General features: G+C 46.1%; 1 protein-coding gene and 3 pseudogenes across 1 annotated transcript; 3 read left to right on the plus strand and 1 right to left on the minus strand.

Annotated features, from left to right (window-relative positions):
* Positions 1-2,270: 2,270 nt before the first annotated feature.
* LOC147982080 (polyubiquitin 11 pseudogene) lies at positions 2,271-2,956 on the minus strand (annotated as a pseudogene).
* Positions 2,957-5,261: 2,305 nt separating this feature from the next.
* On the plus strand, positions 5,262-9,599 carry LOC125549398 (uncharacterized). The gene is made up of 5 exons (XM_048712822.2): positions 5,262-5,448; positions 6,340-6,539; positions 7,455-7,556; positions 8,981-9,032; positions 9,120-9,599. The coding sequence occupies exons 1-5, from the start codon at positions 5,292-5,294 to the stop codon at positions 9,227-9,229; spliced, it is 621 nt and encodes a 206-aa protein (XP_048568779.2). The 5' UTR covers positions 5,262-5,291; the 3' UTR covers positions 9,230-9,599.
* A 180-nt stretch (positions 9,600-9,779) lies between these two features.
* Positions 9,780-11,397, plus strand: LOC125549399 (putative serpin-Z6C; annotated as a pseudogene).
* A 5,564-nt stretch (positions 11,398-16,961) lies between these two features.
* Positions 16,962-18,078, plus strand: LOC125549395 (serpin-Z2A-like; annotated as a pseudogene).
* The last annotated feature ends 335 nt before the right edge of the window (positions 18,079-18,413 follow it).

Raw genomic sequence — 18,413 nt, forward strand, 5'->3', positions numbered from 1 at the left:
AAATGTGTTTGAATCAAGTGGCTTCAATTAGTGTTTGAAATGAAGTTTTGTGCAAACTAGTTCCAGAGAGTTACATTTTGCTTTGTTTACCATGGTGTGCGTCCAGTTCCATCCTCGACGGACGTCGGGCACTTTTTTTACCCGTGTCCACGGCTTGATCTTCTTCTGCTCCTCGTTAGAGTGAGTCTACTTAGTGAACTGAAAGGACACGGAGATCGTTAGAGTGAGTCTTCTTTGTATTTCAATTTGCATTTTATTTTTTTACCTTTTTCATAAAATGTTTAGAAAATTACAAAATGTTCGCATTTTTACAAATATTTTTGGAAATTTCATAAAATGTTCCTGTTTTTTAAATTTTGTTCAGAAATTTGTAAAAATGGTCAGTAGTCTAAAAATGCTTAGATGTTCTGACTTTTTGTTTGCTTCTTTAAAAAAAGTAATCGCAAATTCATAAAACATATAGAATATTCGAGTTTTTGAAAATGTTTCCATTTTTATGTATTAATAAATTGTTCGTGTTTCCAAAAAAAAAATTGGGACTTTCAAATTGTTCTTTACTTCAAATTTTTTTCTCTAATTTCAAAAAATGTTGAGGAATTTGAATTTTTTTGTTCCCATGTTAAATTGTTGGTCTCGATTTTAAGGAAAAATATATAAATTAAAAATGTTACGCATTTTTTTGTTCCCATATTCAAATTTGTTCTTGATATCAAAATTTTGTTCTCTAAATTCATAAAATATTCGGCATTTTAATAAAAAATCCCATGTTCAAATTTTGTTCTTAATTTGAAAATGTTGTTATCTAAATTCAAAAAAAATAGGGATTTCAATTTTTTGTTCAAAATTAGAATGTATTCATAATTTTTGAAAATTTGGTCGTGTTTGTCAAGGATTGTTTGGAAGTACTCCCTCCGTTCGGAATTACTTGTCTCGAAAATGAATGTATCTAGAACTAAAATACGTCTAGATACATCCATTTCCACGACAAGTAATTCCGAACGGAGGGAGTACAAAATTTTGCTCCATTTTTTTGGAAATCTGTTCATGATTGTTTTCAAGTGTTATGTTTTGCGGCTGTCTTTAGGTCTTGTAGTATCGTGTTGTACTTCTGTCAGTATATGTCGAAAGGCCCTTTGGCTAGCAGCACGCCCACAAATGAGTGGGCGGTGGCAGGTTCAAATCCCTTAAACTCCTGTTTTTCGCGTTCGTCATTTTTCACCTTGCACCGTGTGGGCCGGCCCAGTTAGCGCCCCCCCCCCCCCCCCCCCCGTGCGTCAGGTTCCTATATGACGCAAAATGCATCATATAGGAGGTCCTCTGCCAAACGATTTATCGGGAACATACTGATAAATCGAGCCTATTCCTAACACTGTGTATTTGTGTTTGCAGATCTTGTTATGTAATATGTACAGTTGTCCTTTTTTCTGTCATTGTACAAGGATTCAAAGGAAAGGAATCAAGGTAATACTTTTGTCCAATATTATTTTTTATTGAAAATAGCATATTTTAGTGCTGAAAACTTGAGATTTGAAAAAAAGGCCAAATAAGAGTCAACCGATAAAATTGATTAATCGTCTGATTTCTGATTAATCATTTAATCCACAGCCGATCGAGATATAACGATAAGTGATATCCTCAACGGTATATACTACCGATGTAGGGTCTCCGCGCGAGTAGCAACGTTTTTCGAATGACATTACCAGGCTTTTTCCTACTATTGTAACAGGTAACACATCCGTACTTGAAAACAACAAGATTGGAGCAACATATACTAATAGTAGTAGAATTATAGTTTTTACTCATAAGTCACAACAGACCGCTAATGTCAGCTGGATGGAAGACTCCAGCAAAAATAAAACTAGTGGTTGGACAGCCATCCATGCATCTCAACCACCACGAAGGCGTAAACTCTCCCTAGAGGGGAGAATATCTAGTGATACCAGACCTTAAATGCTCCCATGATACTATTTCAAAAAACTTAATTTTAAATGCTTCAAAAAATTGTGAGATAAATCATGAATGTTCATAAGGTATGTGTCAACAGCACCTAAAAATTTCAGCTTCAAATTCGAAATGCACATTGAGAAACAAAAAAGACAAATCCAGATGTGAATAGGCTTTTGTCTTTTTGTGACACTATTTATGCTAGATTTTTCATTTTTGTTTCTTAATGTGTTTTTCGAATTTGGGTCTGATTTTTAAAGGGGTTGTAGTCACATATGCTGTGAACATCTAAAATTGATTTTCCAAAATTGGTATCACGGGAGCATTTAGTGTGTGGTATCACCTGATACTCTCCCTAGAGTCAAATGAAGGGTGCAATGCTTTGTAATCTTGGAGTCCGCCAAGGTGCGCCCTCCCTCCAGCTGCCTGCCAGCAAAGATGAGGCATTGCACATTCGGGAAAGGGCGTGGTTCCTCTCATAGATCTTCACCTTGACACTATCGACGGTGTCCGAGCTCCCAACCTGGAGAGTGATGGTCTTCCCAGTTATCCCCTTCACGAAGATCTGCATCATGTGTCCTCTCGGAATACATGGGAGGAGGACAAGGAGTATCGTGGACTCCATGCATATGTTGTGGTCTGCCAAGGTGTGGTTCCCGTTCTCTAGACGCTTGCCGGCGAAGAGGAGGCACTGCTGATCTACAGGAAAGCCCTTGAGGCGATAGATCTTGGCCTTCACGCTGTCGATAGTGTCTAGGCTGTTGAAGTCAAGGTCGATGGTGTTGGCCATCAGCGTCTCCATCACGTGGATCTGCATCTTCTCTTCAAGGTCAAGAGTGGAGTCCTCCTGGATGTTGTAATCGGCCAATCTACAGTTATCCTGTAGCTGCACCCCATTGAAGATGAGGCGATACCGCTTGTCTATGTTCTTCATGACGGAACACACGGTGTCTGATGGGTGCACCCAGACCCGGAACGCTGTTCCGGTGGGGTTATTGACAAAGATGTTCATTGTTCTGGAGGAGCAACAACCGAACACCGGCAGTCGTTAGACACACTATATATATTTATGCTATAGAGCAATGCACAAAAACGTCAACAATTCCAGCAGGTACGTGGATAAGCAAAAGGAGAAATCTAGTCACACTTGAGCAGTACATATAAGTTTATAAGGATAGTTTCTTCCCAAGAAAAGTTAATGATTAACAGTTTATAACATTGTTCTAAGTTCTATCTGAGATTATCAGATGAACAACAAATTCCATCGGGCAACCATTCAATGTAATCCTAGAAAATACCGACATGAGATCCTCTAGCTAGTAGTATATAGGATATATAGAATAGAAAGGCGCAAAACAACAATGACCAGCTCTGTACCTTGAAGTGGATCGACCATACGTCGATGCTTGTTGCTCCCGCTGGAGAGAGAGAGCAGGCAGGGAGGGAGATCGATCCGGAGCAGTACGAGAGTTAGGGTTGGGGATAGAATATATAGATGGCGTTCTATTTATAGGGTCCAGTCCAATCGATTAGGTTTTACAATACCATCGCACATATATACACCCTTAATTAATTTCTGTCACAAAATTGGAATATCATTTTTTTCTTGCGCGGATCCCACTCATTTTGGCCGATTTTTTTCATTGGTTTCCTGACCCCGGTTTTCCTTTGCTTTTTGTGCGTTTCTTTTTCTGGATTCATGCTGCTTCTTTCGTCGGGGGTTTTGCCTTTCTGCTTCTTTTTTTCTGTTTCTTTTGTTTTCCTAGTTTTTAATATTTTGTACAAAACACATGAATATTTTTAAAAATTTATAAATATTTTAGAGAATTGTGCATTTATCAAATCTCATGATTTATTGTAATTTTGTAAACAAAATTTTAATTTATGCTTTTTGAAATTTCATAAACATCCTAAATTCTATAAAAAATGCTTTTTTGTAAGAGGAGTTGCTGGCTTCTTAACATGTTTTGTTTTTGGTGAATTCGGTTTTCTTTTGGAGCGAAGGAGCAACGCTACAGCACTATTGGTCTTGGCCCACAGTGAGTAATACTATCATCTATTCATCACCGTGGGTGATGCCATGTTATTATCAGCATTTTTGAAAAAAATGTTATTATTTTTACATGGTAGAAAAAAATCAAAACAAATACTAGAAAAAATTGCATTTCTTTTGCATGGTAGTTAATTTGGTGCATGAGGTCCGCTTCAATTTTTAGATCATTTTGACACCTGAGTATCTCTCAGCAGAAAAGACAAATTTTGGGATCTGTAAAAAAGTTTACTGTTCATGTATTGTTTGGACTCAATTTGTATTTTTCTTATGAGAGCTACTCACATGTCTAAATGATCTAAACATTGGAATGGACCTCACGAAATAAACTATCTACTATGCAAAAGAAAAATTATTTTTTTTGCGTATTTTTTCTAACGGGGTATAGATAAGTCTAGGCACCGAATCACTGCACTGAGAGAGAGAGAGAGAGAACAACTCAAGTCAATGTGGATGGATACCCCTTGCGGAGGATGAAATAGGCCTTTTATAGCCGACATCAAATCTGCCTGCTGAGGTGTCGGAACACGTCCCTGAGGCTCCGACATGAACCTCCAAAATGGCCTAGAATGCAGACGGATGTTTGCTGGACATAACACTAGAGCCAGGGAAATATTGTGGGAGTGTCGTATTTCGGAGCCAATCCCGGGAAGCCCGGATTCCGAGACCAACTCTGCAGCTGTATTCGGTTGGACACGATGTCAGTCGGAGTCTGCTTCAGATGTAGGTCTAGATTCTCGGGCATCCTGGAGAGGAATATCCAGAGACTACTGATTTACTCGTCCTATTTCGTCCCAAGCGTCCGTCCTTCTTCCCTTTCATCTTCACATAGTAGTACTTGTTTTCCAATCCAGTACCTTATGCACCGACGGTCTGCATCCTAATTGGTATGGGCTGTCTTTGTGTCTCATATATCACTCTCCTCGTGCGCGCTCGGCAGTAGCAGATGTGTTGTGTGGGCCTAATCTAGTCTCAGGCGGGCCCGTTGGTGGTGCCTGCGGGGGCGACATGTTGTCTCAAGCACATTAAGGTGGCGATGATCTGAGCTGGCCATGGAGATCGCTCTCTTATATACTCTCTCTGTTCCATAATATAAGAGCTGATCGGGATTTGAGACTTTTTGGCTTGACCTTGGAGAATACCTGTTGACCTGCCTCCCTTCCCCCTTGGGACGCCACGCCGGCTCTATAAATATCCTCCCGCATTCTCCGCCTCCCGGTACTGCCCCTCGCCTCACCTCACCTCACCTCACCTCACTTGGAGCGCGCCGCGGGAAAACCCTCGACCGAGCTTCCAGATGCTTCCAGAAGTTTCCAGAGGACGGCGCCGCCCCGAGATGGCCCCGGCGTCCGCCCCCGCCTCCGCGGCCCCTCCCGTCGGCGCGCGCTGCGCCGTGTGCCGCGGCGTCGACATCTCCGTCCCCCACCAGGCCAACTGCTCCCACTGGTTCTGCGGTAAGCACCACTTCGCTCGCCGCCTTTCCCCTCCAATCCCTCCGCCCGCTAGGTAGGTCTCTCCGCCCGGGCTGCTCCGCGCGCCGCCGCGCCCGCGCGCGCTCGATTTGGCTCCTGGATTTCGCGTCCGCGTTTCGTATATATGCTTCGTCGCGATACGGGGCCTGCGTTGGGGTTGGGGTTGGGTTGAAATGCTTCGCAGCCTCTCGTTGGACGCGGGTGCGGATCGGCGTTGTGGTGTGCCGACTTGACATGGATTGCTTGGTTCCGGTAGCTGCTTAGCCATGGACACGCATTTGGCCATGGCGGATGTCGCGCAGTTGTTCGTTAATTCCATGCGGGTTGTTTGGTTGGTGGTGCCTCTGCTATGCGCGCACCTCCGTGGCTTGTAATGTGCTGATTTTAGTTAAATTGCTTAGTTCCGATAAGTGCTTGGCTGTGCTGCCTTGTGTGATTTTCAGCGTTATGGGGGAGAGTTTGATGCCATTTTGTTCGGGGCCGTGCATTTGGCATCTGTAGATGTGTTATGATGCAGGGTTTGCAGCTCGGATCATGTTTGTCTTGTAATTGTTGTGTGGCATCTGGCATGTCTGATCATTCCTAGACATTATGTTATATGTATGGACCTTGTGCGCTTGTGGAACTTCAGATGCTTGTCCATGTAAGTCTAGTGCATTAATTCGTGCAATGTTTGAGTCCATGGCAGTGTCAATTGCTGGTACTGGAATGCTCAATTATGCTGCTTTGCTTACTTCAGTTTGATGCTCGACTCGGCTAGTCGGCTTTGTGTTTTGGGCTGCTGGTTAGTTTGACTGCTGGCAAACGCTTTGGTCCTGGACCATTGATAAACAAAATTACTCACTGCTGGCACTGCCATTTGTTTGTGTACAGGACATTGCATTGTGGGGGTGTGGCTACAGGGATCTGTCCTTCGGCCATCCAATTGCCCTGTTTGTCGTCGCCCCATAACGCTGCTGGTACCTTCTGAAGTTGCTTCCCTGCTGCGTGATGAGCCAGAAATCGCTCCTGTCATGAACCGAATTCAGCAGTACAATGGCCGTTTTGCTGGAGTACCTCACAGTATGATACAGGTATACCTGCCATGTCTTCTAGATAGACCCTTTCTACCTATACTGAGTGCCATTGCAGTCTAGATTACATCAGTGGAAAAGGCCGAAGTGCACTTGATTAGAGATCAGTACATGATTTTTTTCCCTTGGCTTCTTTCTCATGTATAAATTTCGGACATTTTCAAATGAAATTTTACTTCCATCTCTGAAAATATAACTAAACAGAGTTGTACTATTTTAGATTTGTTTGATGAAATCCTATTAATTTATCTATATCAGTCTGTTGAAGCAGTTCTATTATCACCGCATACTTGTACAGTCCATTGTCCTAAAAGTGGCAAGTAACCCTTTGAATTTGCTTTGAAATAAATCCAGGTACTGAGACTCAAATGTCTATCTGAGGGTAGTAGGGTACATTTGATACTCGGTTGTTGATACACTGTATTGACAACTAACTAATTGAGCAATGTAAATTATCAGAGACAATTCTTGGTTAAATGGCTTGTGCAACATTATTTGAGTTCACAGATTATGTTAATTTGTTACTGTATGTTCATATATATTTGTAAGACTTGCCTGTAAAGACAACTGTTCTGCCCAGCTAGAAAGGCTGCACCCATCCATGTTAGTCCATTAGAAGTAAGAGTACGTGTAATCCTCACCATGCTGCCAAATTCATGGTCTTGAACTTTGATTGTCTGTTGTACAATAGTGAAGTCAAACAAGTACTAATTACTAATTTGTTCTCTATCTGGAACTGAGCATGCTCGGCAATTGTTAGACATAATCACTATCCAACGCAGATGCATGTTGTATGTGAATCACAAGCTAAGAGTCAAAAGCATGCTCTTATCACATAAAACTGTGGTTGTTTTTCTTTTCATCTCATCTAATGGCAGGCAATGCTTTTCATTTGCTGGATATCTGTTTTTGCAGTGGTTGCTGGACCAGCCCTTTTACATGAGGAGGATGCTGGCAGAATTCAGAGACACACGCCAAGAACCTCCCTCCTCCTTCAAAATCCAAGTCGCATTGGCAGTAAGTCCATCCATGTGTCCATTAGTTCAGTTCTACCATCTTCATTTATCATGCGATGTTGTTGGGCCTGATAGTTGGATAATGGCAATTAGGGACCAGATAGCATACTCTAGTGCTTGCAGTGAGCTATTTACTAGATTCTGGATGGTGTCAGTGGATCAGTAGAGCGATATCAGTATTCCAAAATCCTAGTTAATTACTTCATGATGTTCTGAGTTGTCGCTTCTAGATTACTAGTTTACCAACTGAAAGTCGTTTTTTGGGTTGCTACACTCTAAAAGGAATTACAGAGCCTGTCCATGTCAAACACCGAAATTCATAGGTCGAATTCATATGGAAAATCATAGAAAGTGTGAGATTATTGTACATCATAGTTCCTTCTTGTGGTTTTTTATAATTTCACCTGTAGTGGGCCAATATTTATGTTCTCTTTGTTATTTTCTTCATATTTTACTATATATTGTTTCCATATTTTTTTATATTTCCACATCACTCATGTAATGCACTTTGAATAACAACTGTTATCTCATTGGAAATTCTGTTTTGAGTAATGGGGGATCAATTTCATATTTCTCAAGAGAATGGCGTTTTTTATTGGATGAACTTTTCGTTATATATATGGCTAAATTTCATTTCCTGAATGCTTGTCGATTCTTGGCATGCGGTGATTTAGAAACTACTCCCTCCATTCCTAAATATAAGCCCTTTTAGAGATTCCAATATGGACTACATACGGAGCAAAACGAGTGAATCTACACTCTAAAATATGTCTATATACATCCGTACTAGTCCGTATTGAAATCTCTAAAAAGGCTTATATTTAGAAACGGAGGCAGTACTTGATAAGAATTAGGAAAATATGTGTGAGTTCAGAAAGCCCATCTCATCTAGCATATCACCACCAGTCATTGCATATTGAAACCCTTGTACCTTTCTGAGTTAATTATACTTCCATAATATTCCGAGTTATCTTGCTTGGATACTGGCATATACTCTGCTGAAACCCCACCATGCAAAGCTTTTGAAATTGAACATAGAATATTATGTTGCTGTCGAGGTTTAGACTGTCGTGAAGATAAATGAACTATGATCAAGTCTTGAAGAATCACCGAATTTTCTCCTCGGTGTTTGTCTGTTTAGGCCATTGTAGGATCTTGTTTTACTATGTCATCCTCTGCTCTAGGTCTGGGCCATCGTCCGGATTAGATAGGATATGCTATCGTGTCTGATTTCAGTTACCCTTCTGTGTGAACCTTGAACTACTGGTTTAGCTTCGGCCACTGAGTTTACTATTAGCAATGTTTCAGTCTTACCGGTAACTAGCAGCAGTTATGATACAAATTCGTCAAGCATGTACAATCTAACATCACTTTGATCATTTAAAATCTTGCTATTCTAAACCGACTTTGTTGGATGGCTTGCAGGCAACCCTCGCTCTGGTGTACCTCGCGAGCCCTATTGACCTTTTCCCTGAAGGTAAGGCAGCTAGTTGGTTCAGTCATCTTACTCCTCTCCTCTGGCAAACAAGAGCGTATGTATATGATTACGCTGTTTTGTTTCCAGCTTTCCTGGGGTGCCGTGGTCTGCTGGATGACATCCTAGTGCTCATCGTCGCGTACGCCTTCATCTGCGCCGCCTACCGGGATATCCTCGTTGCCCGACACGCCGTGTGAACTGGTTGGTCGGTATGATGCCAGCAGTTACTGACTGACGGATAGACGGAACTGAACTTGGTGAAGGCAACATAGTGAGTGATGTATACAGCACATATACTTTGACTTTGGGTGGTAATCTCGTTCTGGTAGATACGTACGCACGACCCGTTGGGCTCAAGCTATATTGGTGGGTTAGGGTCTTGGGTTCGAGATTCATATGCCATGCTCGTGCCTGAATGCTCAAATGTTAGGTCGGGAGATATATAGTTAGATCTCTTTGACAGTATGCGTGTTTCGTGAATGACTTGTAGCCATCCCAGCTCATGCCATAGTGCTCATTAGCCATTGTAATGTTGAATGATAGGTCTGTTGGTACTAGTGCCCTATGCTGTAAGCTAGATAGTCGGTTAGTTGTATTTTGTCAGATTGGTTGCATTCCAAAGCCTGAACCGTCTACTTTTCTGAAAAACTCAACGTACATCGATTATTGCCTGATGTGATCCGATTGATAAGATCGGGTCCAACGGAGAGATTCTATATATCCCATTGTTTGACAATCACAATCGGACGGCCAAAGATCTTTTGATTAGGGTTTATTTACCATCAACATAATACTTACCATATTAGCCATGCACCGTCCTTATATACGTACCTCTACAGCCATCAGCCGTCCTTAATTTACGCCAACACTTCAACATCGTCCGTCAATCGCATCGGACGCCATGGGAGACCAGGAGGTGGAGAGGCCAAGCAAGAAGGCGCGCGGGTCGTCGCCGCCACCCGCCATCTCCGACGGCCTGACAGCGTTCGCGCTCCGCCTGACCAAGAAGCTCGCCGAGGGAGACGACACCAGGGGCAGCAACATCGCCTTCTCGGCGCTGTCCCTCTACACCACGCTCGGCCTGGTGGCCGCCGGAGCCCGCGGCAGAACCCTGGTTCAGCTCCTAGCCCTGCTCGGCGCCGCGTCGGCCGATGAGGTCGCCGGGTTCGTGCGTGGGCCGGTCATCACCTACGCCTACGGTGTGTTTCACCAGAAACACATGGAACTCACGCCTGACTTCCTCCACACCGCCACCGAGTCTTATATTATAACGCTGAGATACGCGCCGTCGACTTCACCGAGGTCAGCACAACAAGCACTTAATAATATTTTCGTTCCTATCCGCCGTCGATCACGGGTTGACATAACCTTGTTAAACTGTTACACGACGTGCGTCCTTGTGCTTGCAGGGTGATAGGAAGAAGATCAGGAAAGAGATCAACAAGTGGGCGGCGGCGGCGACGAACAATCTCATCTCGGAGATCCTGCCGGAGAGGTCATTGTCCCAACTTTCAAGGTTCGTGCTCACCAACGCCGTCTACTTCAAGGGCGTCTGGGAGACCCGCTTCCCTGAAAAGCTCACCGAGAAGCGCGAGTTCCACCCCCTCGGGGACGCGGACCCAGACCACGTCCCCTTCATGACCCTGCCGGGAGAATGCAAGCTCTTCGCTTCACACCGCAAAGGCTTCAAGGTGCTCAAACTCCCGTACAAGGCCGGTGATTCCTCCGCCACCCCTGCCACCATGTCATCGCGGTACTCCATGTGCGTCTTCCTCCCCGACAAGGACGACGGGCTGCATGCCATGGCCAGCACTCTGGCGAAGGTGGGCGGCTCTCTGCTGGACCACGTGCCCAAGCACCGTAGCAGGGTGAGGAAGCTAATGCTGCCCAAGTTCAAGATGTCATTCTTCTGCCGTCTCGCCAATGTCCTACGGGGCCTCGGACTCCGCGATGCGTTCAGCGAGAATGCTGACCTCTCCGGCCTCGTGAGGAAGACCGCCGACTGCGACGTGCGCCTGGACGAGGTGTTCCACAAGCCGGTCCTCGAGGTGAACGAGGAAGGCACCGTGGCTGCAGCCTGCACTGCCGTCACTGGACGTGTCAAGCAGACTGCAAGGAGGCCGTTAACGTTGGAGTTCATCGCCGACCACCCGTTCGCGTTTTATATCGTGGAGGAGGTCTCAGGGGCCGTGGTCTTTGCCGGTCATGTCCTTGACCCTTCTAGCTCACAGTAGTACTAATAAGGAGTATTTATGTCTCAAACAACAATAATAGATAAGTAGTAGAAAATAAACTAAACAAGTACTAATAAGGAGTATTTATGTCTCAAACAACTATAAATCGACAATACTTAATTGTAAGTATCGATAGACATCCATCTCCGCATATTGTTAAGCTCAACGATGATGCATCAGTTCTTTTTATCATGACCGGACGGATGCATGAAAATCACGTTGCGGCGTGGCAGTGTTAAGACCAGTACAGAAACACGGGTACTAGGCTCACATCGACATAACGCAAGCATGGAATGGAAAACGCACAACAACGTCCAAGTGCGTCGAAAAAAATATTCTTGGTTTACATACAAAACTCACATGTAGGAAAAAGGCACTCGGCTTACAGCTAGGCTCGACAATGGCCTTGCCATGTGGCAATCACGGAGATGATGAATGACTCCGTGATGTTGCAGGCTTGCTTACACGTGGCCTGTTTTTTCCAAATCTATTTTTAGTGTAAAATTGATTTTTGATGTGGTGCATTGCAATTCTATTTACTTATTATTGCATTTTATTTATTTTCTGTTTTTCTCACCATTTTGTCAGAGCTAATTTTCATCGCTCTTTTTGATGCCCAGATTATCTCTCTCTAATTAATTACCATCATCTTGCCACTTCAAAGTTGTGGGGTATTGCCTTGTACTCTTCACACCCTCTAGTGTATCCATATTAAGATCACAAAGGAAAATGATAGGTTGTTCTAAACCTTAACGCGATTTGAATAATCTCTTGGTCGCAAGCCCGGAAATGTCCACCCCTTGCTTTTCTTCTCAAGGGGTGATTCACTCTGCACTATGCTATTTCTTTGTGTTAAAAGTTGTTACATGGCCATTAGAGAATCACTATGACCCACGGGACTATCCGGCAAGAAGGTTCAAGTTTTCTCTAAAAGGTGATGCTGAAATTGGTATAATTGATTGTCTCAAGAAAGTATAACCAGCTGGTTGAGGTGTGCTGGTTCAAAGATTACTAAACTTCGAAGAAACCTCACCTTGTTCGTTCAAGAAGATGGTGAAAGTTTACATGGAGCCTGGGGAAGATATTCTAAATTCTTGAATATGTGCCCTAACTATGGTTATGCTGAACATGTTATATATCATATGTTTTCTCATGGAATTAATAATGAATCCAAATCTATTCTTGATCTGAGTGCAAGAGGACGATTCATGTCTTTGACTCTTGAAGAAGGAAGAGAACTTATAGAGAAGATAATGAATGGTAAAGAGCAGTGGAAATGTTGAGGACGGAACGAAGCCCATTGAAAAAATACGCCTACTCTTCGCCGCCTACCGGGATCCTCATTGCCTGATGTGCCGCAGGAACTGGTTGGTTGGTATGATGCCAGCAGTTACTGACTGACGGATACAGTGAACTAAACTTGTTTTTTTTAGACATGTGAACTAAAGTTGGTGAAGCTACATAGTGAGTGATGTATATACAACATATATACTATGGGTAGGCCGTATGCACCGAGGCCTTTTGCCCACAGCCGGGCAAGATGAAAAGGATTTCCTTCTTAATTCTTGCTTGATTAGATTGATACATCTCCTCTTTTTATATAGAGAGGTTTAATTGACTCCCAAGTAAGGCTTACTTGACTCCTAAGCAAGCGACCCTTATCTCTAATTAACCATAAGACTAACGTGCTATACCGCCAGTCCAGGCCATTAGGCCCATTACATACTCTAACACTACACCCCACCTGGACATCCAACTTGTCCTTGAGCTGCAGCCTAACCAACTTATAACCATGACTCGACGCAAAACAAACATAACACTTAAAAAACAAGCCTTTTACATCTTGGCTTGTTTTATTACTCTCAACCTGAAATGGACTGGGTTGATTTATTTTGGACCCCTTAACAAAAAATGGACACCATCCGCACGTCGGACGTGCACATGTACAGCCACCTGGATTCCATGGACACTATCTGGACAAAAGGAGTGCATGTGTATGGCCACCTGGAAGTGGTCGCAAGAGCGACCAGCAGAGGCGCCCTCGCGGCGGCCGGCGGAATGCAGTGGTGCTACGCGGTGCACTCCTGTCGGTGACACCCTTCCTTCTCCCCGCCGGACAGCTGTTGGTCTGCACCGCACAAAGAAGAGTGGAGGGCTTGCGATGGAGAATGACGAGGAGGGGTGCGCCCCCCAACCGCCGATCTCGCAGACTTTGAGATCGTTGCCCGCGGGGAAAACAGCATGCCCAAGATCCTCGACGCAGCGGACGAGATCGAGGTCCTTTGCGCAGCGAAGCGCAGCTGGGAGGTGCGACAGCTGTAGACCACGCATCTCCCGCACACGCTGACGTGCTAGGAGACCGCGCGCAGCAGCCTGCAGCCTCATCGCCGCCGACACGTGGCGGGTAGTGATCCAAGCCGGAAGCGGTGATGGCGACGGTGGGAACTTGATCAGCTGGATGGGGACGCCCTGGGGAAGCGGTAATGGCGACGGTAGGAACTTGATCTGGTGGATCGGGACTCCCGTCGGCGCGGTCGATGCGGGGCCGAAGCTGACCAGCGGTGGTTGCTGCAGTGGAGCACCGGGCGTGGCGGAGGCTGCCAGGAGCTGCGGCTGCCGCTGTAGCCAGGGCGCGGCGGTGGATGGCAGCTGCAGCGGCCCGGCGAGCGCGGCGGAGGCCTCCTGGTGCAGCGGCAGCCACGGCGGCACGGTGGCGGCGATGGGCGGCGCAGCCGGGTGTGGCCCGTAGGACCCGGCCAAGAACATGCGGATCTCCTGGACCAACTGGATTGGGTCCTGCAGCGCTCCGGACACCTCCTCCGGGGTGAGGACGGTGGGGGTGGGCGCGACGGAGGAACCCAGCGTGGGCAGGAGCGGGGCGACGGTCGTGGTGGTCGTCGGAGGCGACGAGGTGACCGGCAGCGGAAGAGATGGGTTGGGCGACGGTGAAGACATGATCGAACCGAAGCTAGCTCTGATACCAAATTGTTATGGCGCTGCTAGAAGGAGGACGCGAGAGGGCCGGCCGTGGCCAAAAAGGCCATCAGCCGGGCAAGATGGAAGGGATTTTCTTTTTAATTCTTACTTGATTAGATTGATACATCTTCTCTCTTTATATAGAGAGGTTACTTGACTCCTAAATATGGTTTACTTGACCCCTAAGTAAGTGATTCTTATCTTTAATTAACCTTAAGACTAACGGGCTATACCGTCAGCCTAGAGGCCCATTACGTACTCTAATAGGTAAACTGGTAATCTGGTTCCGGTAGGTACATACGCACGAACCGTCGGTCATACTGTAGTGATGGGTTCGGTTTTTGGGGATCAAGATTCACATGCCATATACTTGTGTTGAATGCTAGGTCAGGTGATAGATAAGAGACCCTGTTTGACAGTATGCGTGTTTCGTGAATGACTTGTAATCATCCAAGCTCATGTCATGCTGCCGCATTTATGATCTTATTAGGGATCCTGAATTGATTAGGGATTTTATGTTATCCACATGCCAATTTAATGTCGAATATTAGGTCAGTAAATATATAGATCTGTTCGATAGTATAATGTCTCAAAACATTGTATGTATTTTAATCTGCTATTTCATGTATAGTGTCAAGATCATGCTCGCTCACTCACCAATTAGAGTGAATTACAAAAAACCATCACATTTTAAGTTCATATCTGAATTTACTACCACGTTTCGTGTGCGCCCCAAAAATCTACCAGTTTCCTTGCTAATTTTCTTAATAAACACTTATGATCGATTAAGGGCGATTTAATACAATTCCTGACATCCTGGGCCGTGTTTAGGTCCGCATGACACTGTTTGCGTTGTCTGTTTGCGTTGAGTGTTAAATCAGAGATGACGCCGTGTTGCTCCCAGTCGGGCACCTCCTCCCACCTCGGACATCGCCGTGGCACGCCCAGCAGCTCAGGTTCCCCGCACATGGCGTCGTCCTTCTGGCTGGCCGACATGTCCGCCACTGTGAGTGCCGCGGGCACGCCGGTATGGGTGAGCATGGCCACGAGGAGCTGGGCAGAGAAGAGGTCGGAAGAAAGATGGCAGATAGTCATAGGAGAGCAATGGGCCGCCGATGCGGTGAGGCGGCGTGCCATGGCTGTGAGCGCACATGACCTCAAGGCGGCTCAGGGCGTCGCGAGGGAGGCTGGGAAGGAGCAGGAGGAGGTGGAGAAGTTCGGGGGGCATCGCTCTCCGGTGGCGTCGCCGGAGGCCGGCAGGAGGAGGGTTCACGGCGGCGTGCCGCCGTCGAGCGCGCATGCGGCGGTCTCCCTGGTGGTTGTGCGATCCGGTCATGGTTAGGATTAAGATGTAGGTGGACTGCTGGCTTAGTGGGTTGGCTGGAAAACTGGGTGGCTGACGGATGGGCCCTCCCTCAAAACTAAAAGCCAACAAACACGGGCTGTCAGAAATTGGATTAAATCATCCCAAACCGGTCATCAGTGTTTATTGAGAAAATTAGCAAGGAAAATGGTAGATATTTGGGGCCCCTAAGAAATGTGGTAGCAAATTCAGATATGTACTTGATTGCAATTCACTCCACCAATTACATAAGGACTCAGTCGCTAGCCTGGAATTTAGAGGGGAGTCATGCTAGGGTTTATATTGCAAAGGGGAATGTAGAGCCCAATTACTCCAGTGGCAGCTAGGGTTTACAACCCGATTACATTCGATGCCTTGTCGAGGAGGGATCCAAGGCTTTATATAGAGCTATTACATTACTGAATGGTAAAAAGAGAAGGGGAAGATGACAGCGACTTGATTAAAAGGGGCTAGCAGGGTACTTGAATGCCGGCTATTGGATAGAGATCAGAGGTGGAGCCTCACATATAGTGGTATCTAATTAAACAGCTAATTCAGAGTGGAGCCTGACATATACGTTGCATCTGCAGTTGGCTAGTTGTATTTTGTCAGATGCATTCTGTCCCAAAGCCTGAACCCTCATCCGCTGATATCAAAGTCTGAACCCAGCACTATGCCATGCTGATATCGAATGTTTTCGGTCAGGACATATATAGAGACCATCCAAAGGCCACCCAAGCCTGATTTTTTTTTTTCTGATTCTGAAACCCTGAGTCTGAACCTGATCTGGTTGGCCTCAACTCGGATGATTATTATTGGCTGATCATATTGATAAGATCAGATCCAACGGAGAGATCATATCCCATTGTTTGGCAATCAAAATCCGACGGCCAAAACATCTTTTTGGTTAGGGTTTTAGCATCCACATACTTACCATATTAGATATGCGCCGTTCTTATATATTGTCCCGTAGTCACCCGCCGTCTTATTGCTAATTTACGCCAACGCTTGTAAACATCGTCAATGGGAGACCAGGAGGAAGCGAGGCCAACCAAGAAGGCACGCGGGTCCTCGCCGCCACCTGCCATGGGCTCCGGTAGCCTGACGGCGTTTGCGCTCCTCCGCCTGGCTAAGAAGCTCGCTGAGGGCGACGACACCATGAACAGCAACATCGCCTTCTCGCCCCTGTCCCTCTACACCACGCTTGGTCTGGTGGCCGCCGGAGCCCGTGGCAGAACCCTGGATGAGCTCCTAGCCCTGCTCGGTGCCGCATCGGCTGACGAGGTCGCCAGAATCGTACGCGACCTCGCTGCTGACCCGTCCGGGTCCGGTGGGCCGATCATCACCTACGCCTATGTTGTGTTTCACCAGAAACACATGGAGCTCACGCCGGACTTTCTCCACACCGCCACCGAGTCCTACAGCGCCGAAATACGCGCAGTGGACTTCGCTAAGGTAGCAATTGACTCAACTATTACATCCGTCCCAAAATTCTTGCTTTAGAATTTAGATTTGTCTAGACATAATACAGATGTATCTAATATTAAAATGCGACTATATACTTTCGTATCCGTATCTAAAAAAACCTAAGACACTTTTTTCTGGGACGGAGGGAGTATTTTGATCGCCGTTTCACATTGGCAATGGTACAGGTCCTTCATTGACTGTTACAACGTGCATGTGTAGGATGAGGCCAGGGAGGAGACCAGGAAGGAGATCAACCTGTGGGCGGCGGCAGCGACGAACAATCTCATCTCGGAGATCTTGCCCGAGGGTTCATTGACCGACCTCTCGAGGTTCGTGCTCACCAACGCCATCTACTTCAAGGGTGCGTGGGAGACCCGCTTTCCCAAGAAGCTCACCGAAGACCGCGAGTTCTACCGCCTTGACGGCGCTGATCCCGTGGAAGTCCCCTTCATGACCCTGCCAGGAGAATGCCAGCTCTTCGTCTCATACAACGAAGGCTTCAAGGTGCTGAAGCTCCCGTACAAGGCTGGTGACGGTGCCATGTCGCGGTACTCCATGTGCGTCTTCCTCCCGGACAAGGAAGAGGGGTCGCATGATATGGTCCGCTCTCTGGAGGAGGTGGGCGGCTCCCTGCTCGACCACGTGCCGATGTACCGTAGCAGTGTGAGGGAGATTCTGCCGCCCAAGTTCAAGCTGTCATTCTTCTGCGGTCTCTCCAAACTCCAAAGTCCTTCGTGGCCTAGGAGTCCAGGAGGCATTCAGCAAGGAGGCCGACCTGTCCGGTATCATGGAGAAGAGCGTCTGCGACGTGCGCTTGGACGAGGTGTTTCACAAGGCTGTCGTCGAAGTGAACGAGGAAGGCACCGTGGCAGCTGCCTGCACTGCCGTCATTGGCCGCAAGAAGCAATGTGCAAGGAGATCGTTGGAGTTCATCGCCGACCACCCGTTCGCGTTTTATATCGTGGAGGAGGTGTCAGGGGCCGTGGTCTTTGCCGGTCATGTACTCGACCCTTCTAGCTCACAGTAATAATAAGCAGTAGTAATTTTATTCGAGCTCCTAGTTAAGTACTATTCTGCCTCAAACAACAATAGATAATCGCACGTCGCAGAATTTGGCCCTTTGTTTGTTTTTCTGTCATTATTAAAATATCGATGGTCATCCATCTCTGCATTTTGGCAAGCTCAACGTTGATACATCCTCCCATCATGACCTGATGGATGCATCCATAAATAAGTGTGGTGCTGAGAGATATCAGGGTTTTATTGCCGCAAGTAACATGGTGATAGACTGGTGATGCAATAAGTGTGGTCATTGGTGCTCTCACTGTACGTTCTGTAGTGAATTGATTGTTACTTGGTTGG

This window comes from Triticum urartu, chromosome 3A, assembly GCF_056163025.1.
Source record: "Triticum urartu cultivar PI428250 chromosome 3A, HENAU_Tu73, whole genome shotgun sequence".
In the NCBI taxonomy this organism is placed as follows: domain Eukaryota; kingdom Viridiplantae; phylum Streptophyta; class Magnoliopsida; order Poales; family Poaceae; genus Triticum; species Triticum urartu.